A 21,865-nucleotide genomic window follows, 5' to 3' on the forward strand; every position below is an offset into this window, starting at 1 on the left:
GTCCAATTCAAATGTGATCTTGTTTTGTCCAACCAGCTGTCCAACACCCAATGATATTCTGTTCACACTGAAGAAGCTGGAACCTGAGAATTTTGGTATTTTTCTTAAAACATGGCTCAAAAATTGGCTTGGATAGGTGCTCAAAACTATTCATTGATTTTCAAAATTATTGCCTTTCCTTTCAAATCCTAATGAGACTCATTAATTTATTAGTGCAACTTGCAGGTTACTGCATTGGCTGTGGGTGCTTGATCTGCACTGTTTCACAAAGCCTTGTAACACCACATCAAATAAATTACAAATGATTAACTGTGCAAACAAGTCACCAAGCTATGGAGCCAGAGTTAAAGATTCTGTTATTATTGAACTGAAACCATCAGCCATTAAGCGCCTTATCAGCTGGTGAGTTGTACCGGATAATTACGATGCCTTACTTTGAAAAATATACACAAATTGCTTATCATGATTTAAATCATTATGTTTATCAATATGGAAGTTAATTAACTATGATGTTTGATACAGGTGCAGCAGTGAAGTCCTGTCTCTTCACATGCACAAATGCACCCAGGCATAAAAGCTTGTTCCATTCCTCTTCCTGTTGGGGGACCTGGAATCCATGAATGAAGTTTGTGAAACATGCACAAAACAAAAATTCACCATGATGATTGGAGAAATAAGCAAAACTAGCAAAAACAGACCCATTAGGATTTGAAGACCAATGACATTTTAGCTATTATGTCTCAATGATGTACAAAATTATTTGTACATTTCAAATGATCAATTCAAAGAAACATGAAGTACCATTTTGTAAAAAAAAAAAAAAAAAAAACCTGCAAGTTGCTCTGTAACATTACACTACTTAAGTTCATAACTGTTTAAGACAGTTAGCCTCAATTATAAGATAACTTCAGCTGATACTGGATGTTGACTGGCTGGGGTCACGTGTGTTTCTGTACCACTTGTAGAAGCCTCATTATCTTCATGAATGCTGTCCACCAAGCTGTTTTTTCTGTTTTTCTACACTAATGGTCTAGATTACTTGCAGTTGGAGACAAAGAACCATGAGATGATGTAATGTTCTGTGTGTGTGTCTTAAGTCCCCTCAGTACAGTTCAGGTGGCAGCTACGACAGTGTAAAGATGGACTTGAGTGCCGAGGACCTGACCATGGGGCGTCATGGCAGCCAGGTTGCCCCTGATGATGACGATGATGATCATGATGACCATGACGACAGTGACAAGATGAATGACACAGAGGGAGTTGATCCCGAGAGACTAAAGGCCTTCAATGTAAGTTGGAGACAGTGTGTTGGTTCAGACCTTCAACTCTGGCTCATGTCCCTACAGGGATCATTTAGGTGTTTCCTTATATTCATAAAGAAAAAATATGGAGGTGCTGACTGTGTTTATCTCTTTTAAAAATCCATATACTGTATTTGATCACAGAAGTACTAAGCACCCTAGAATACAGATGGATGACGGCTCAGGGTATACCTTATATCTACACAATTCTTTTTTTTTTTTAAATGAGCATTAACAATACATTGAATGAGGGTCACTCGCACTGATGAACCCACAGTTCACTTTCCAGAGCTACTGAACTTTTGGACCTCTTTTAGGTCATTGTTTTCATTTTACAGCACATTTAGTATATGATTCAGTGTTAGTGCTCTCATGTACCTCATTTCTATTAGCTTCCAGCAGCTGGTTTCAGTAAACAGGCTCTGCACTACCTGCCCAACAAAAAGCAGCTGACAGTGTTAGTACTGACATACACATATGTATACACACTTTAAAGACAACCTGGAGAAACAAAGTATATGAAGCTGCACACAGGTAATATTACAAATGTTTTCACTTTACCAAAGAAGTGTTGTTGTTCTGCAGATGTTTGTGCGTCTGTTTGTGGACGAGAACTTGGATCGGATGGTGCCCATCTCCAAACAGCCCAAGGAGAAGATCCAGGCCATCATTGAGTCTTGCAGCAGACAGTTCCCAGAATTCCAGGAACGTGCCCGCAAGCGCATCCGCACCTACCTCAAATCCTGCCGACGCATGAAAAAGAATGGCATGGAGGTATTGCACCTGCTAATGATCTTTTTGTTTCTTAGTTTCTGTTAGCACGCTATTTCAAGTAATATTTCAGCATTTTTATTATCAAAGTGGGGCCTGCAGCTGATATTTATTTTCATTATTAATGGATGATTATTTCATTCTATAACAAAAAGCAGAAGCGGAAGTATTGGGGTTTGAGAATCAGTGTGTGGAGGAGCTGAGTGGATGAAAATTTAGGAGGAAGAATTGGACGAAGAGAACAGGGAGGTCCTTTGAGAAACTTCTGCAGTTGGCGTTGACAAGTGGTTTTGGCATAATCTAGACTGTGACTGGATTGGAATGGCAAGTAGTATGGAGGCATGTCTGAGGATGATGATGTCTGAGAATTTGATTAACTAAAAGAAAAGAGGCAATTGTGAGATATGTTATAAAGAAAACTGAAAGAGAATATTTGAAGAAATATTGTGAGCAGCACCCCATCCGGCGTAAAACACTTGCCAAATGTATACATGCAAACAGTTGATTCACTCTGGCAACCCCTAACGGGAACAGCTGAGAGTAGTAGTAGTCCTTGAGCCCCCCCTTCAGAGGGATATGCTCAGTCGACAACCAAACCTTCTGGCACAGGCTATAAGGAGGGGCCTGCCCTCCGATGGTGATCTGCCAGGATCCGGTTATGTTCTGCTATGCAGCACAAGGCAGCCCGGGTTCTCTTCCGGCAACAGCGGAAGTGAGCCTGGACTGAAGGGACTGCGATGTCTCATTGTTCAGTGGGCAAGGGGGGTGGTTGGTAGCCCGGTGACACCTTGAAAGGGGACAGTCCGGTGGCTGAGCTGACCAGGGTGTTATGGGCACATTCCACCGATGCACGGTGTTTGCTCCAGGCTGTGGGATCTGCCAAGGTGATGCACCGGAGGGCCTTCTTCAGCTCCTGGTTCAAGCACTCCACCTGGCCATTGGTCTGGGGGTGGAACCCTGAGGACAGGCTGATCAAGGCCCCCAAGGTGGAGCATAAGGCCTGTCAGACCTGTGATGTAAACTGGGGGTCCCGGTCAGAAACCACATCCTGCAGGATTCCGTGCAGGCAAAAAACATGGTCCATTAGCAGGACGCAGTTTGGGCAAGGCGATGAAGTGGGCTGCTTTGGAGAATTATTTGATCGCTGTAAGAATGGTCGTCATCCTCTGGGATGGCGGCAGTCCAGTGATGGAGTCCAGGGTGATGTGGACCCATGGACAGTTCAGGACTTGTAAGGGGAATAACAGCCCTGCCAGAGGCTGGTGTGAGATCTTGGCACGAGTGCAGGTAGGGTAAACCTGGACGTTTTCCCTTACGTCCCGGGCCAAGGTGGGTCACCAGAACCAACATAGCAGCAGAGACGTGGTTCAATTGACCCCAGGATGACAGGTGAAGCGAGAGGCGTGCCCCCATTCCAGGACCTGGGAGCAGACATGGTCGGAGATGGGGAGGCTGAGTGTGGGGTAGGGAGTCAGTCTCGAGCGTGTTGAACTGAAGCTGACTGAACGACCCACTGGGGACCTGAATGGCTGCACTCAGGGCGGTATACCCACAGGCGGTTGTCAACCTTAATCACCAGAGACACTAGCGCATCAAACCCCTCGGGTTCATTGCATGCCGCAAGCTCATCTTTAGGACCTCAGTCAGTCCATTAATAAAAACCCCACTCAGCGCTGTGTCATTTCACCCCGAATTGGCGGTGAGGATACGGAACTCCACAGCATACTTGGCCACGCTCCCTGCTTCCCCAGCAGAGAGCCAGTAGTCGTTTGGCCCCTGCCGCCTGCATGATCAGGATGATTGAAAATGTTGCTAAACTCAGCTAAGAATTCCTCTAGGCTCATGTTCCGAGCAGCAGAATGAGAGAAGAGCGCCTCGACTCACTCCAGCACTCTTCCACCTAGTAGGTTGCACATATACCTGATTTTGGTCTCGTCCGCCGAAAACTGTTCAAGGTACTGGTCGAAAATCATGGAGCACTGGAGGAGAAAACCACAGCATTTACTGAGGTCACCTGAGAAGGGTTTGGGATCTGAAATACTGTGTTCTGGCTGAGCTAGACCAGACTGAGGGGGCAGACTGAGAGACTTGTGTGGTGAGACAGAGGACCAGCCGAGCCATGGAATGTCTGGACTCAATTGAAGCATGGTGAGCCTGTTCCAACTGGCGCAGCCGTTTTATCAAGTTCATGCAGCAAGAGCTGGTGAGGCGAACCTCCTGAATCTAAGTAGGCTGAGTCCATGATGGCTGGTTCATTATGTTAAAGCTAGAATCCCGGGACAATAAGGACTCAATGAACATCACTCAAATTCAGGAAATAGGACTGGTTTATTAAGGGACAGGGAGGAGGGAAGGCAGGCTCAACAGGTCTGTCCAAACCGGTATGACTGGGCAGCTGGATGAGCACTGGGGATGATGCAGAGAGAGGACCAAGGCAAACTGGAGGAGATCCACTGGGTTGCAGTACTGCACTGGTGGATGAACTCTGGGTTGTGTCTGGTAGAGAGTTCTGGGGTCCCAGTATGGAACAGGAGGAATGGAGGTAGGTAACATGGAGGCAGGCAGCTGGAGAAGCTGGGCACACAGTGGAGGCAGACAACTGGAGGGACAGGACACAGCGTGGATGCTGACAGCTGACAAGACAGAGCCCACAGTGGAGGCAGCTAACTGGTAAGTGGAGGACACAATCACAGGCTGAGCACAGGATCCAGAAGCACACAATTGGAGGTACACAGTTAGAATTGTGCAGGTTTTCAAAGAGAGCCGGAGTTGGCAACTGAGAGTACAGAAACAACGAATCGGCGACAAAGCACACCAACGCCCGGCTTAAGTAGCACTGGGCAGATTACAATCAGCTGTGCGTGATGTGCCTCGCCTACTAATTTGGCTGCCTGCACGTGAGGGGACGGAGGTGCCAACTGGGGACGTGACAAGAATTAAATGTGATAAACAGATTAGTGGTAATATCTCTGTATATACAGGAGAATTAATAGCTATTTTACTAGCGTTATAATGGTTAGAAGAAAATAAACCATTAAAAGTCCTAATTGGATCAGTTAGATTAATTGGATTGCCAAGGTTCAGGCAGGAGAGGGAGTTTTTTCAAAATACACTTCAAAGTGGTGGCATGAGCTTTAGTTTAACAGAGTTGTTACAAAAGAGCTCAGGGGATGTTGGGTACAGAGCACTCTAGGTTTTTAGAGAGTACAGGACTGAGTAAAATAATACAGTAGCCATGTCATACCCGACTGAGTGAATGTATGGTGTGAGCAGTGAAGTTGCGGATTCTGTCCGTGTGGTCGGGCCGCTTTAAACGTATAGTGAGTTAACACATATACTAGCAATTAAAGTCATACAGTGTCTGCTTGGCTTAAGAGAACAGGACATTCGGGAGGAGGTCTGACTGTGTTCTAGTTGGAAGTAATAATAGTTAAGTTAATGCATCAGTCATAGCAGAAATAGTACCAGTGGTTTTATCAGTTGGTTGTAGTTGTTTAATCAGCCAGCACATTTAACATATGACCAGTTGTAAATTGCAGCAGTGGTGTAATTATGGTTTTATTCCATTTCCATTTGAATGTAGTATTAGACGTTAGGCAGGTGGAGAATTAACTTACAAATCTTCTTTGCTCCAGGCATGATTCTTTTTCTGATTGTTCAATTTTTATTTACACATTTTGGCCTCTGTGCCAGCGATAGCCGTGGCCAGAGGCATTATGTTTTCAGGTTGTCTGTCCTGACATACATCTGTCCATATGTCTGTCTGGCCCATTTTCATGAGTGCAGTATCTCAGGAACACCTTGAGGGAATTTCTTCAGCTTATAATGAAGTTGTTGTCAAATCTATAGTAATGTGTGCACAGTATTAAAGTGTTATAGAATTTTCTTCAACTTTGGCACAAACACCCACTTAATGAACTGATTAGATTTTGGTGGTTAAAGGTCACAGTGACTTCACATCCCTCCCAGTAACAGGAATTTGACTGGTTGGCAAAGGCTACAGCAACAAAGTGGTAATTCTTGTTTTTGTTATTATACTTTGTTCTGTTTATAGGTGTAGGTATAGTGTTGCCAGAATGCACCGGAATGACGCTTTGAGCGGAGCAGAGAGGAAAAAGAATATTTTTATAGTAAGGTTGACATTCATAATGTTACATTTTTGTGACCCCTTGAAGATCCAGTCATCACTAAAGCGTAGGACGTGCAAGAGAACCAGTAAAAACAAATGGAATGGTTTAAGTTGTGATAAAATGTAAGGTGTGGTGACTGATTCACACTGTCAATTCAAACAACTCTGGTGACCCAATGTCAGCTGGGATTGGCTCCAGCCCCCCATGACCCTATTCAGGAATAAGTGATATAGATAATGGAGGGATAGATGGATTGATTCTGCCACACCAGAGAATACAGTTAGTTTAACATTTGATCATGTGGGCAGTTGACTGACTTTAATGCATGTAATGTAGTGTTTACATGGCCCTCAAAACAAACCACATCTGGTTCTGTTGTACTGTCATATGCAATGAGGAGTTTGAAGCAGACCTGATTAGGTCCCATACATCCATTTTTATTTGCTCACTGTTTTATATTGACTTATACAATTGTGTTATGTAAATAATGTGTCTTTTAAGCCGAGAGCTGCTCGTTGTGCTACGCATAATGACAATAAAGATTCTTGACTTGACTTGACTTGACTTGTACAGCATCTATGTACTGTATGTACATGAGTGTGAATGAAATCTTTTAGTTAGCATGTATGCTATAGTAAGTTAAGTGTGCTCCACTGTTGTTCATACATATTTATGTGCATCACTACTGTAAAATGTAGTGTGTATTTACATTATAAAGGATTCATGTTATTCAAAACTATTGTCCAAAATTAATTTTTAATTTATCCTTCACTACATGATTGGTCATTTCCTTCAATAGCTCAGTAGGCAGAAGTTTGACTCACTTGAAAATCGATACAATTCAACTTAGTGAATTTGGATGAAACACTATAGTATGTACTGTATGTATGTACAATTGTATGTACTGTAGATGAGAGTACATATTCAGCAGTATTGTGTGAAGACCGACAGGTTGCTTTATACTAAATGTAAAGATGAACCAATCATGAGAATGTCTCTGCTTCCCCCCAGTGATGAAGTCTGGTGTTACACTGTGTGTAGTCAGGTATAGTCAGTAGCCGAGTCATCAAGAAACACAGTGGGCCCAGTCTGCCTTTGCATCACATTCCATTATGACAGTAAAAGATGCCCTCAGGGATGTAATAATAATAATAATGTCTCCCACAGGGGAAATTCAAGTGTTACAGCAGAAGTCCAAACATTTTAATAATAAACGTAATAAGATAAAATAGAATTCACAAGTCACATCACAGCAAGAAGGTTTGAGCCTGAGCCGACTCAGGGCCTTTCTGTGTGGAGTTTGCGTGTTCTCCCTGTGCCTGCGTGGGTTCTCTCCTTGTACTCCGGCTTCCTCCCACAGTCCAAAGACATGCGGCTTAGGTTGACTCCGCCTCTCAGCCAGTGTCACCTGGAATTGGCTCCAGCCCCCCTGTGACTCTATCAAATCTTCAGAGCCCCACAATAGGCAGCATCATTTTCCAACCCTGCCCTAACCTAAAATACATGTCCATTTATTTTATAGACACCATTATATAGGGCAAAATGCAGGCCATACCACTGACTATGATTATAACACACTGGTACAGTACAGTTAAATAGACTGAGGGGCAACAAGACAGCCCAAGCCCCCTGTTTGCTTTCAGTAACTAAGATTGCTGTCAATGTTATCGCTGTTCAGCCACAATGGTCACCATGGTGTCATGAAACATCAGAACTAAAGACACAAGACATCATGCTAAGCCGCCCTCTGAATAAAATATCTGCATTATCATCAACCCCATGTTCTGTGTGGGTGTGAGAGTGCAGGCGAGTCTATAGGGACATCATCTGGGCATGCACAGTACCCTCAATAACTCACCCTCTCAGTAACTGGTGTTTCACTGAGTTGGGGTGACAACCACTCCTTACCTGCACAGCCAGCACAGTCCTCAGACCATATCTACTCAATACTCTGTCAAACTCACCAGTTAGGGCTACTGTTAGTAACAACAACAACATTAACTTACAGCTTAGCAACATACTGTCCTAATCATCAAACACCCTGTCTTTATAATCACTCAAACAAATCAGCCAAACCTCTAAATCCTCAGGTTAGGTTGCTAGTAGGCCTCAAGCCTGCCTCATGGAGCAAACATTTTTAAACACACTCCAGCCCAGTTTACCAGTTATGTTATGCACATATGCTGCAGCCTACAGTTCAGTTTGCTCTACTAGATTTACATTTACTTATCTTTGCCCCAGTCACACACCTTTCTTTTCCAGAGCCATTCACTTGAACATGCAGCACCCTACACACAGAAAGTACATGTGTAGTGTGTGTGTGTGTGTGTGTGGGTGTGTGTGTGTGTGTGTGGGTGTGTGTGTGTGTGTGTGGGTGTGTGTGTGTGTGTGTGGGTGTGTGTGTGTGTGTGTGGGTGTGTGTGTGTGTGTGTGGGTGTGTGTGTGTGTGTGTGGGTGTGTGTGTGTGTGTGTGGGTGTGTGTGTGTGTGTGTGGGTGTGTGTGTGTGTGTGTGGGTGTGTGTGTGTGTGTGCGTATGTCCAATCGCTTTCTTTCTGCCACTGTCCCAGCCGACCACAGCATACAGGATGGCTGATGCCACCACATAGTCATAGTCATAGATTTTCTACATTGGATGCTGTGTCAGTGTACCATGACACTAAAACAGTATCGAACATGGAGCTCTGAAGCTCTTTTATTACTTTCAGACTTGGCACAGAATCAGTGACGCTTAACAGGAATGATCATTTCTCTGGGCAGAGATCTTTGCTGGCATGAAAGTAAAGCTTTTTTGTTTGCAATAATTAAATGTGGAAACTCTCTTTCTTTTCCCAGTAATTGTTGTGTGGTTGTGTGTCTCTGACATTGTAAATCCAGAATGACATCATAACCACATGTGGGCAAATTAAATAAATAACTAATGTTGTTCTTTTGTCACCAGACCCGTCCCACTCCACCTCACCTCACCTCAGCCATGGCTGAGAACATCCTGGCTGCTGCCTGCGAGAGTGAATCACGCAATGCTGCAAAGAGGATGCGCCTTGAAGCCTATCACGTAAGTATGCTTGTGTGAGATTTAGCACTTCTACATGGTAAAATAATGAAAAACAAAGAAACTGTCTTGGTAAAATAGAAAACCTAAAAAATTAACAGATTAGAGATCTTCTTATACAGGAAATGAACATTAGCAATACCAATTTTTATTCTAAATGTTTATATTAAGATTTCAAAGGATTAGCCTTGGTTCTTAAAACTGATAGACCACCCAGCTTCTTGTATTGTATTTTGAAAAGAAAAACCATCACTTCCTGTTTCCCTGTGCCAGGATGAACAGATCTCTCTGGACAAGCCATCCAGTGGGGGAGGGAGTCTAAGGGAGCCAGCGTCACTTGGTCACTCTGCCTATACCTTGGCCACATCAGCCTTCTCGCCCCAGGATGCCCAGCTCTACATCAATGGAGCCAGCCTCAGCTATGGTTACCGTGGATACCCAGGCCTGGGCGCTGCCATGCAACACCCTGTTTCCCTGACAACTTGTGCTGCTGCTCAAAGCAACGGTGAGGATGGGAGAGCAGTAAAGGGCAAGCGAAAGGGGTCTTTATGGAGGTAGAGAGTGGAGGTGGACAGGACCAAATAGTGAGAGGGAAGAGTGAATAAAAGAGGAAGCAGGCAGTGAGGAGAGAAAGAGAGAGACAGAAATGAATGTGGTGGGTGAGGGAAGGGAAGAAGTGATCAAAAGAAACAATATGAACTGGTAATTTTGGGATGAATGAGAAGGAGAGGAAGAAAGAGCAGCATAAGAGGGCAATGAAAAGCGGCAGAGCAGTAGATGGCAATATGATACAGCTAACACACATAGAGTACATGATGGTAGTCTCTGACTTGAGCTGTCGATTCAGAGTAATTCTGCTAAATAAATAATATATCATAGTAGAACACAGGCTTCTCAAACTCTCAAAAATGGATACATTTGTCTCTAGTGGCTGTGTACTTCAATTTCTTTGTCACAGATGACTTAAACACACTGGATAATCATCTGCAGATCTTTATTGTGGTTTATTCTGTAAATATTTATTTCAAAGTATAGTCATTATATTATTATTTGTGATTTGAGTCTCAGGTTCCTGCCAAATGTAGCAAAAATTCATCAAATACATTAACAGTTTAAAGAGCAACTTAACAGCAGGTTTCCAAGCAGTGTTCCACTGTACTGTCTGGATAATTGTTAAAAGCTGCTTTAACTTTACTTTAGTTACCAGTTACTTTTCAGAACCAGGTTAATACAAAAAATACAGTATAAAACCTCATTGAAATTCACAAGATACCCAATACTAATTCTAGATTGCTTTCAGTGGCGGCTTTTGAAGGCAATTCATACAGTCTTTGGATGCGATGCAAATTATTTCAAGCAGACCTTCATCCTCCACAGTGTTAATCAGCCTGCAAGCTATAGCCAGCATTTAGCTATCGATGTTGAAATTCTGTTCCTTTAGAGCTGTCCAGGTGTCTCCTGCTGCAAACTATCCACCATGGCGATGTGATTGATAATGACAGGGGAGGAACATGAGCTGAAAGCAGTCAAAGTTGCATCAAATTTAATTGACTGTCATTCAGAAGCTATACATGGAATCAAAAAGCTACTTCATACCAATGTAGGGCAACATGTGTGGTGTCATTTTGCCTTTGAATGACCCTCCTACATGAAACTCTGGAACTTTAAATTTAGTTAGGCATTGACATTCACTGTAGCACCCCCTGTTGGCATGGGTACATGAAATTCAGAACACTCCTTTAGGACCCTTAGGTGCACAAGTCCCCAAAGTTTGGTTAAAATATAGCAATCCACAGATGAGTTAGTTTATCAAACTTATAATGACAACAGGAAGTGGGATTAGCTGAAATATAATACATTTGGCTGAGATTCATGTCTTCCCTGCAGTGTTGTAATGTTTCAAAGTTAAACCATGCCTGTAGCACACTTGAGTGGTGTAATTAAACCTAATTTTACAGGGCTGTTACAATTTTGGTTGCATTTGGGCATTTTAATGGAGAGTTATAGTGTCTGACACCTTTCAACCCTGACCACTTGTTTTCAGCAGCCAATAGTTAGAGAACAATAAGGAATATTGCAGAACGAGTGATAGCATTCTTTCCAGGGTGCTTCAAATAGGGGATATTCTAGGTTTGGTGAAGATTCAATCAAGTATGGAGAATAGGGAAAAATACAAAAATGGTGGAAAAATCTAGTCAGACAGAAGGAAGACAAGTATCAAGCTTGTGGTTATTATCTTTAATAGTTTTTGAGATATTCCCAAAAAAAGCCTTGGAAAAAAGTCATTTTTCATTCATTTCTATGTGAAAAAATTGCCCATTTTTTGTGATTTGTATGAAAACTGAGAATGGATCCTCACCACACTATGCCCAATGGCAAGACATGAAGCTGGTTTATGTAGCTCAAAAACTGCGGGAGGAGTAGGACGGTGAAATTTTGGTGGAAGAAAAATAGAACCAAATAATAATAATAAGAAGCCTACAGGATTGCAAGAGGTGTGCTGTGTTCCTTCGGAGCTTGCACACCTAATAATAATAAGAAGAAGAGTTGAGTCAACTTTTCTCCATTTCAACTGGTTGTCAGTGTGATTTCTATGTTGCCAGCACCTGTTGGTTGCTACAGGTGAGTTTCATTACAAATTAAAGGAACATCACATGCTGGAAATACAACTACTTCTGATGATTTTGAAAAAGTGTCAGTAATTCTGTCCAGTCCTTTTTTGGAGTTCTGTGTGGAACGGATCAGATTTGACTTTTTTCTGCTTTTTGTGTTGTTCCAATGCAAACAAAAGAAATAGCCATGAGAATACCAAACATTTGTGATTGTAACAGTTTTCTGGGTATAAGTGGTGTGTTATCTGACAGATATGCAGGGTTGACAGTATTTTTGGCCATGACTGTAATTTGCAAATTCCTCCTAATTATGTTCTAATTATATTTCAGCAATTTTCATGTGATTTTGACATTTTCCATTCTTCTCCTATTCTCCTTCTTTTCACCTCTGTATCACTCCTGTTGTTCTTCACTTCATCCTTCTCCTTCTCCACCTTATCCCTCTCTCTTTCCTTCATTTTTTCTCCTTTCCTCTCCATCCATCTTTCCCTCTGTCTTCAGGCCCCACAGACCTCAGCATGAAGTCTCTCTCCTCCACCAACATCAGTAATTCCTCCTCCTCTACTACAACCAACAGCCTGGGTGGGAGGAGCAGTGGGGGAGGGGGAGGGGGCGGGGCCTCGACCCAGCTCAGTCAACCAGAAATCACAGCTGTGCGTCAGCTAATTGCCGGTTATCGGGAGTCGGCTGCCTTTTTGCTTCGCTCGGCTGATGAGCTGGAGAACCTCATCCTGCAGCAGAACTGATTTGGAGGAAGAGTGGGGAGGACACACTCACTTCCATTATGGTTTGTTTTGTCTGTCTGCATCCCCCTGTCACTTTTTAGCGATGCTGAAGACTAGACTCCCTCTTGTTTTTTGCTCTTCCCTCCTTAGATTTGAGTTTGTTGGTTTCTCTTCATCTGCCTTCTCTTCAGAAATTGTGGCCACTTTTGTTTTAGGAACAAAGTGAGAATGTGGGATAGAGGGAAGGTGATGAATCCCCACTCGTGTCCCCAGAATAATCCCCCACAAACCTGAATCTGCTGATTCTGCCTGAGCAGGACACAACTGGAAACAAAAGGAGCAGCAGAATCTCTTTGTCTCCTCTCTGGAAGCACCTCACAATCAGCATTGCACTCTCAGCAGAGGACAGGAAGAGAGGAGGTGCAGGTGCAGTGAAACAGCCTGGGAGAGGAGTAAGCAATGTGGTTTCAGAAAAAAAAGACTTGCTCTTATTGGTGGAGCGGTTTTTGAGTTTCCATCTGGAAACAGAGTTTTGACAGATACTCGGGTCAACGACATCTTATGATCTTAATTCTTTAAAAATTAATAAAAAGGGACTCCCTAAATGAGTGAATTTCATTTAATTGAAGGTTTAATTTATTCTTTTTTGAGAGTCCAGTGAGAAATTATTTTGGTTGTTTTTTGACTCTTCCCAAGTGACTGTAAAAGGTGGTTTGACTTTAAAAGACAGCACTAAACAGGGAAAAGACTGGACAGTTGAACCTAGAGAAGAAAATGATGGAAAAGCTGTTTGTTTGGTTAAAAAAGGAGGAGAGAAACTTTTTTGTGCTCGCTTGTATATAAGCTGTCTGTGTCCTATAGCACTTTTCCCTCACCTGAAACCTCACCCTGAATCCCCCTAATCCTCACCCCTTTTACCCAGGGAGCAACTTGCTACTTATGCATCCAAGGCACCATGTTGACCACCAGGAAATACCTCAAATCAGATCTGCCAATTTCATTTTTAGTTCCTCACACAGACACAAACACTCACATTTATACACACACATTTTAATGGTGACATCCCCTCCAAAAGTCACTTTGCTTCTACTTGACCTGATGTCTTCAGGGTTAATATATTTTCAAGGGAGAGCCAGACAACATTGTGCAGAAGACCTGTGAGGTCTAAAGCGATGAAGCATTTCAAGAACTAATGTTGTAAACTTTTCAGTGTAATCTTTAAACTTTTGTTTCATCTGTGTGGGTTTGTTCATGTGCCGCTGTATATAATCAGTTTATGTTGGAAACCTGAGGAGAATCAGAGCTGAAGTTCACCCGAGTGTAGTTCTCTCGGAGGTGACTTTTTCCTTATAGGGAAGGAAGGTGTGTGTGTCTGTGAGATGGGATTCTTAAATGAAGTGCAGGTTAAATGTTGATTACTGGTGGCAGTTTTACCTCCCACTTCTAGTCTTTACAAGTGTAGATGTAATGCCAACAAAACCTCAGCACCCCTGCATCCTTTCCATTCCTCTCTCTTCTTTACTACATTGGACCTACTCAGCACCTCTTCTTTGTGGACCTAAACATCCTCTTCTTTCTTCTCTCCTCCTTGCTCCGTCTTACTCTGTCTGTTAAACTCTGAGATGGCCATTGTTATTATTATTATTATTATTATTATTATCATTATCATTATTACTACTACTACTACAATGATGAACAATCATGTTGCTGCTGCTAAACATGACACCGGACCTTCTGCCATAGACCTGAAACCTCAAAGCCGGGCGTTAGCTAGCCACAGTGCCCCACAGAAACTCAAAAGACCAACCAGCCACCTTCAGTCTTGACCTGCAGCTTCAACTCCACCACAACCAAGCAAAAACAACACAAAGACTCCTTGTTTGTCAGGACTCTCTGACCTTCATTGGCTTGCATGTCTCTTCTCTCTTCATCTGGTTGGTTGGTTTTTGTTTTTTCTTCATAGGGCTCAATTCATGTTGTTTTATGACTTTGTAACTGTGAAGCATGTCCTTTCTTTTGTTTCTTGTTTAATTTGACCTATTGTGAAAGTAGAGAAACAGCGCTGAATTGATGGAGATAAAGGTGTCAGGTTTAGCTTTCATCAGTGGATGATGTTATCACCACAGAAAGGTAGTTGGTAATATCTTGCCAAGCTAGTAAGAGCTTAAAATGGTATTTGCTGAATATCTGCTTGCTCCTGTAGCCTCTGGTGGACCTGTTTTCCTGTTCAGAGTCAAGCCAGAGCCTCTTTATCAAAGGAATAGTCGATTTTGGGGAAATATGCTCTTTTGCATTCTGGCTGCGATTTAGATGAGAGATTTGATGCCATATGTCTGCACCACAATCCACACAAAAACCAAGGGGGCTATGTGTCAGATGTTACTGCTCCTGAACAAGACGTAGTCCAGCACATTGACATTTTTACAATTTAGTTGTTGTACTAATTAAACCAATGAGATATGGTCTGTTAATCAGTGAGCCTTAGAGGTGCTGGTAGGCAGATTTTGCTGCCTGTAGACAAAGCAAGGCTAGCTGTTTCCTCCTGTTTCCAGTCTTTGTGCTAACCTGAGCTAATCATCTGCTGGCTGCTCTAGCTTCATACCTACAGTACTGACAGCTCTCATCTAGCTCTCTGCAAGAAAGCAAATTAACACAATTCCCAAAATACTGAATTATTCTCTAAGCAGTTGTGACATTGGTAACACACAGCTAAAGTTATTATTGCCACTATTTAGTTTTATCTCATAGTACAGTTGCTACAATAAGCCAAATTTCTGATTGGAGTTATTAATTGTTGGTAATAGTTTGTTATACTTTGCATCATTTGATGCATTCAGCAGCTCAAAACTCCTGTCTTATTCATTTCACCCAACATGTGTAGTCAAAGTACAGAGGAGGCTGAAAGTGTGACATTAGGCCATTACTCTGTGCTGTGCTTCGACTGTGGCTCCTACTCAGTTTGACGGTTGTTTCACTGTATTCCGCTACTTTTCTGCACACTGAGCGAAGCAACAGTCATCTGTGATGTGAAGGGGGAGGCTCTCTGTGTGTGTTTACCAGGAGGGATCCCTAACTTGCACTGCGGAGAATGGAAGAAGAGGCGCTGCTCTTTTTTTTTTTTTTTCTTCACAATGCAGTTGATAATCATAGATGCATTGTGTTGGTGAAAGGATGTCCACAGTGGTGGTCAGATGGTACAATTTGTATCACACACACTGAGGCGCTGTCGGGCTACAGAGCATAGGACATGAAAGCCATTTATTTAGGAGGCACGAATGCCACTCACCATAACCACAAACCCTCCACCCAAACCTTAACTCATTTAAATTCCTGTGCGGTGTCAGAACCACCGCATCAAGTTCACAATGCGAATGACTTAAGTTATGGAACATGACAGATGAGATGTAGAGTTGTCAAGAGGTCTTTTGCTCTGGTTTGGGTTATGTTTCTTCTTTTTCACAAAATGGGAAGCTCTGTGTGTACTGATGACTGAATGGCAAACAAAGAAATATGCAAAAAATGACCCAATTAGAGGAGAAGGAGGGTACAGTGATGTCACAGAGGTCAGACATGTTGGGGTAAAATTCTCTAAAAAGAAGCATGTTTGTGGTGTTTTCACTTCGATTGAATTTATTTTATTTACCCAGACATTAAGAAGATTTGACTTATCAGCCCTTTGAAGTAGAGGAAATCTTACAATATAACATTTTGTAAAACCCACTGAGGTACGATCAGCTTTCCTCTCATTTCTCCCTAATTTTGGTGGGGGTTTTTTCACTCACATAATGGAGGGCGTTAGACAGTTTTATTTGTTAGAGTGGCGCGATTGCTTTCATAAAGCCCAACATGAGACTTTAATGACACCGGTGCCCTGTCCTTCTCATCTTTTGTTTGATTGTCACTGTGCTCTTAGATACTGCCAGTGGTTTGGTTGAGTCTGGCTGGTAGATTCAGCACCTCTGGGACACCTGGGTTGGTCCAGACGTGTTCAGACAAACTCAGAGTACTTTTTTTTGTAATATTTCCACTTGCTGCTCTGTGTCCTAGGCCTGAGTCACATAGAGTAAAGACCCAGATGATGAGAACAGATCAGTGTATCATTCTGCTGTTTTTGTCTTCTTTACATTTTCCACCATTAAGACTGAGGCTCCCAGCTTCACACAAACTCTCCGTAAACCTGTTGTAATATATTTTCTCTGTGCTTATGTTACTTTTAGTCTATTCTAACCGACTCTTCATTTTAAAGTAGCAGTTTATCCTAACCAGGGAACAAGTGTGGTGAGTCGGGAGCAGTAGAAATCTGCAGCAGTGCAAATGCTGTGAACCTTTTGCGTCTGCTGAATCAGATGATATGATGCTGTCATGCTCATAATGTGCATGAGGATCCCTCAGATCAAAGCTGGGCCAAGTGCTTTTCAATTTCAGTGTCAGTTCTGTTGATATGAGGGAGAATTTCAGTCCCAGTGTCCTGACTGATTCTCTCTAAACTGAGCAAACCAAGTGGAACGTCCATTTTACCTCCCTCAGAAGTGATCATCAGCCATACAATTTCTAAACGGTTAAATGTGTTTCTGTTGTCAGGAAGTATTATCGACATATAAACGATTGTTTCAATTTTAAAATCAAGAAGAAAGGAATAGTGAAGTTGAGATTTTTATGCAACAACAATGTTTAATAGAACCTAACCCTTACAATTTGTTATCATCCTTGGACTGTGTCTTACACTCACATTTGGGACCTAAAATAAGTCTAAAAGGGGATGAATGTTGCTCAGGCCTGTTTAATGAGCTTCTATCAAGAATGCTAATTTTGTTTTATTTTGGGTCAGTAAACCTGACAAAGCAGTTGAAGATGCTCTGTAAATGGCGAAGAGACTCTTGCTGCAGTTCATCCCCTTCTTCTTTCCTCCTGTGAGTTTGATTCCTGCCTGCTAAAAACTCCTCCGAGGACAAACTGCTCAACTGAAACAGGATCTGGGATTTTCTTTTCCTAGGAATAAGTCATCACACTAAACATGAGTGAACCTCTGAGATCATCCCAAAGGCTTCATTCTTAGCCGACCCTAGCAAACACCAAGTCACTGGCTCCTGAGGATTAGAAATTAAACATGTTTTACGATTACACGCAGCCAAAAATCCTTGTACTGCTTGAAGCTGATGACTTAAGTCGGGAGACCCAAGTTGATGAGATTCGGGACTTCTGGGATTATCTGGTTGGTTCTGCTGTCTTGAAATATATGTTTGCTACACGTTTGTGAGCCCAGTTCAGTTTGCTTCAAATTCAGATCGCTGCAGAACAGCACCACAGAAAAAGACACCAACAACTGTATAAAAGGAAAAAATAGGCAAATGACAATCTTTAGAAAGGTGTAATTTGCTCATTGTTTGACTTCCATTCCTTCTGTGTGTTGTATGTGGGAGAATATTCGGAGTGTTTTAGCCATAATCAGAGCGTTCATACTCCAGAACTCCTCCTCGTGTTGTTGACGTCTCCACCTGCCACATTTCCGAGGTCTGTTTTTTAGTATTACATTATTATTACCAATGCTCAGATTCTTCTTGATATGATTATTTTATAGATATATTTTGTAGTGCAAGTAAAGTGACCTGTTTTTGAGAAGGTATTTTGTAGAATATTCCAACAGCTTCAATCTGTATGCCTGTTCTGCACATTCCAAACATGGATGTCAACAAACAGTGGACCTAACCGGCATCACCACAAACATCTGGCTAATCACCTCGAATGCTATCAGGTGTTTAAATCAACAGTGAAGTGTTAGTCCAGTCCAAAATCAAACCGTTTTCTCAAGATAAAGACGTCTATGCTACATATTGACCTTTACTGTCCAACAACTTCCCTCTTCAGTCTGTAATGCCATGGTTTATACAAGAGACTTTTGTCTTTTCAAAGGCTCTGTTTTCACAGCATAAAAACTGACATTGTTTTCAGATTATGAAAGTGCATAGTGTGAAAAATAAACTCTGAGGCTTAGGAAGAGCTTTAAGAAAGGTCACAGCATCTAACGCCCTCCCAGCTCTGGAGAAGCAGGGACATGCTTGCTGCCACAGAGAAAAGAGACTGTGTGGGGAGCAGCTGACAACAGACCAAATATAAGCCTTCTTGCTGTTGCACTAAATTATAGTTGTAAAAAAAAAAGTTTGACTACCTTTTACTGTGATATATAGCTTCTGACCATTGAAGTTCAAGAACTATTAGAGACATCATGATGTCTGGTGTCATTGTTGAAGCCTTAAATGTGAGTGAAGAGAGATGTTTCTTCATGCTCACACAGACAGACTAATCTTTCTGTTTCAAATCAGATACTGTTCCAAACTCTGCTTACAGCTGTTCTGATGCTGCAAGGTTATGGAATCCTTACATGGGCATCTGCTTCAGGGAAGCTTCTAGTCTGAAACATCAAGCCTTCAGATGGGTTGTGATGCCGGATGGGTCGCTGCAAATGATCACACACTTCTTGAACAACTCTGGTCAGATGTACAGCTCAACACATGCACATGCACACAAAAAAAAAAACATTAAAATGAGAAAAAAAAAGTTGTTTTTTTTATCAGGATATGGAACACAGCTTCTACTGTCGCCATTCTGAAAATGGGCTCCTGAGCCATTGTGTTTTACAGTTTTTTTGTTTCATTTTTCCTCAGTGGTGCTTTAGAATTCTTCATTTTGTACTTTGAGCAATATTTGATTCTTTTCTCCTTCTGTCTTCACCTGACTTTGTACCAGACTCTTGATTGTCTTGATTTCCTTTGCCGGGCCCTTGTACCTACAGTAATACCAATGTGAAACCTGTATTCTCCTCATGATTTGACTCAGTGGAAGTGTGATGTTTACATGTACAGATTTTTCAATTCTTTGTGGTTTGTTTTCTGTTTGTCAGCCCTCATCCCTGTTTTCAGTCAATCCAACTCTTTCCTTACACACTGAAGGGAAATGGGACTGCTTCGAAATACAGTTACCACCATTTCACACATAAGCCTATCACATGAGGGGACGTTGATGTTTTGAATTTCAGTCGGTCACTTTTCTTCAACTCTTGAATTTTCATCTTTTTAATACTATCCATTTAGAAATGCCTTGTTAGCATTTGGTTAGCACTGAAATGCTAAATATTGAGGAATGCTAACAGCTAGTTTGTGTGTGATTATCGGTTTATAGTGGCGGAAAGGTTCAACTTTTGTGCTCAGTCAAGGAACGTCACACGGCTGAAATGAAAAAGCAAGGCGTCCCTGTATGAAACAGATTGTGGGTGCGTGGGGGGACTGTGTGTGTGTGTGTGTGTGTTCGAGTCTGGGGGTGGGTTGACCTTTGACCCCTCGGCTTACTTCACAACACACAAAGTGACAGTGGGGCCACAGTGACCCTCCACTGGTGTGATTGTGATCCGGTGGAGATGATTCCTCAGTGAATGATAAGCCATTACTGACCTTGTGTGTCGGGTCTCTTAGTCTATTAGTATATTTAGCAAAAACTTAAACTACAGATGACAAAACTCAACCTCAGGAAAAAAAGGACATCACTTTTGTAAAAACCTGTCTAACTGAAGGCCCATTTCCCTCTCTTTGATACCATATAAATTATATCTAAAATTCTTTTTATATTTATTGTGTTTATTATTATATATAACAGTGGATACATTTTTTTCCAGTACCTGTGGCTAAATATTTTGATTCTTTAGAAAAGTGTTGATAATATATGTGAAGCAACTAAATGATTTAGGGGGAAAAAATGAAGTTTAAAAAGAAATCCAGGGTTGTTTTTTCTGTTGGCTGAACATGCTGGAGCGATACAGGCGTGTTTGTTTAGTCTAAAACGACAAGAACATATCACTCTGGTTCATTATAAAGAAACCAATGATCAAAAAACTGAGCTTTCTTTTGTGTGATGTCACTGCTAAGGCTGAAATGTTTCTGAAAAGTGTGACCATTGTTTTTTTTTCAAGCTGTATGTCACAAAGCTAAATATACTAATAAAATTGTGTGCTATCTATCAAACACATCAAAGTTTCTCTGTCCTTAGTTGCTGGCTAAAGGTGCATCAGTCAGCTTTTTCACAGTGATAAAATCACTGTTCTGTACGCTCTCTGTTAAGGTGTGGAGACACCAGTTCAGGGCAGAAGGACTCAATGCCAGACTCAGACAGAAGATCCAGGAGACTTTATTACAAGAGCTAGAGAAAAAGATATCAGGTCGAGGCCAGGAACACTCCAGTTGATGTAAAGAGGCCCAGGTGACTAGTGGCAGCTGGTCGAGAGCTGATCGGGTAGTTGTCACAGGAGGCAGATGGGGAGAGCTGGATGGCTGCAGATAAGGTTGGACCCGAGGAGCCAGTGAGATGATCCTGGTGAAGGTAAGTGGACAAAGACTAGACTGGCACAGCAGGTGGGTGAGGAGATGCACAGGACTGATGCAGGATCAGGAGTACCCGGGCAGTGAGGAGGAACTTCAGGTAGGTAGAGGTTGTAGGGCTGGAGAGGTCTGTGGGGTGTCAAGGAGTTCAGGTGAGTGAGTGTGGCTGATGCAGCAGCTATAGCCAGGTCATGGCATGGATAACAGGCAAGTGCTGACACAGAACTAGTGGAGATAACTCAGCCTTGAAGAGTTCAGGTAAGCTGAGTGAAACAGTCTCAGGAGCTAACCAGGCAGCAGCGTGGACACTGAGTTCAGGTAGCTGCTGTCTGAGAATGAGTGAGGGAAACCTTCAGGAAAACAGTCCTTTGGTCTTGGCCATCTGGATGTAGCGAGTGCAACTACGCAAACCAGAGGAGCATAATGGACCAGCAAGTGACTGAGGGAAAGGTATATGTGGCTGAAAACCAGGGGATGATTGGCAACAGGTGAAGACAATGAATGCTGATGGGACCCGTGGTAAAGCTGGGGCAGGAGAGGTGGAGCAGAGCAGGAAAAACAACCCAAAATAAAAGCATGAAAACAGGAAGAAAGTCCAAATCATAACGCTCTCTCTGTGTGTCTACTGACATGCAGTCAGTCAGTATCTGTGTTCAGTGAGTCTCTTCTAATCCATGATATGTCCTCACCTGTTATTACTGCAGTCTGTCAGTACCAGCCCATTCATGACCTCTAATCTCATTACTAGTATTTGACAGTACTACTGCTACTTATTAATACTACTAAAACTGATTGACCTTCTTGGTAGAATATTTTTTATTCCTCCTTCCTTTCATCCTTATTTCTTTCCATACTCTCCTTCCTCTCCTAACTTCCTTCCTTTCAACCTTCTTTTATTCCTCCCATTCTT

At 42.3% G+C, this 21,865-nt stretch overlaps 1 protein-coding gene across 1 annotated transcript in view; it reads left to right on the plus strand.

Annotated features, from left to right (window-relative positions):
* The window catches only part of LOC109965220 (nucleolar protein 4-like), a 204,323-nt gene extending 183,733 nt beyond the window's left edge, over window positions 1-20,590 (plus strand). Inside the window, exons 9-14 of the mRNA XM_020609068.1 lie at window positions 1,098-1,289; window positions 1,887-2,075; window positions 9,142-9,255; window positions 9,526-9,757; window positions 12,366-12,651; window positions 12,805-20,590. Coding sequence (XP_020464724.1) covers window positions 1,098-1,289; window positions 1,887-2,075; window positions 9,142-9,255; window positions 9,526-9,757; window positions 12,366-12,610 — 972 coding nt within the window. The 3' untranslated portion in view covers window positions 12,611-12,651; window positions 12,805-20,590. The remainder of the gene's footprint in view (window positions 1-1,097; window positions 1,290-1,886; window positions 2,076-9,141; window positions 9,256-9,525; window positions 9,758-12,365; window positions 12,652-12,804) is intronic.
* The last annotated feature ends 1,275 nt before the right edge of the window (window positions 20,591-21,865 follow it).

This window comes from Monopterus albus, unplaced genomic scaffold, assembly GCF_001952655.1.
Source record: "Monopterus albus unplaced genomic scaffold, M_albus_1.0 scaffold98.1, whole genome shotgun sequence".
NCBI classification, from domain to species: domain Eukaryota; kingdom Metazoa; phylum Chordata; class Actinopteri; order Synbranchiformes; family Synbranchidae; genus Monopterus; species Monopterus albus.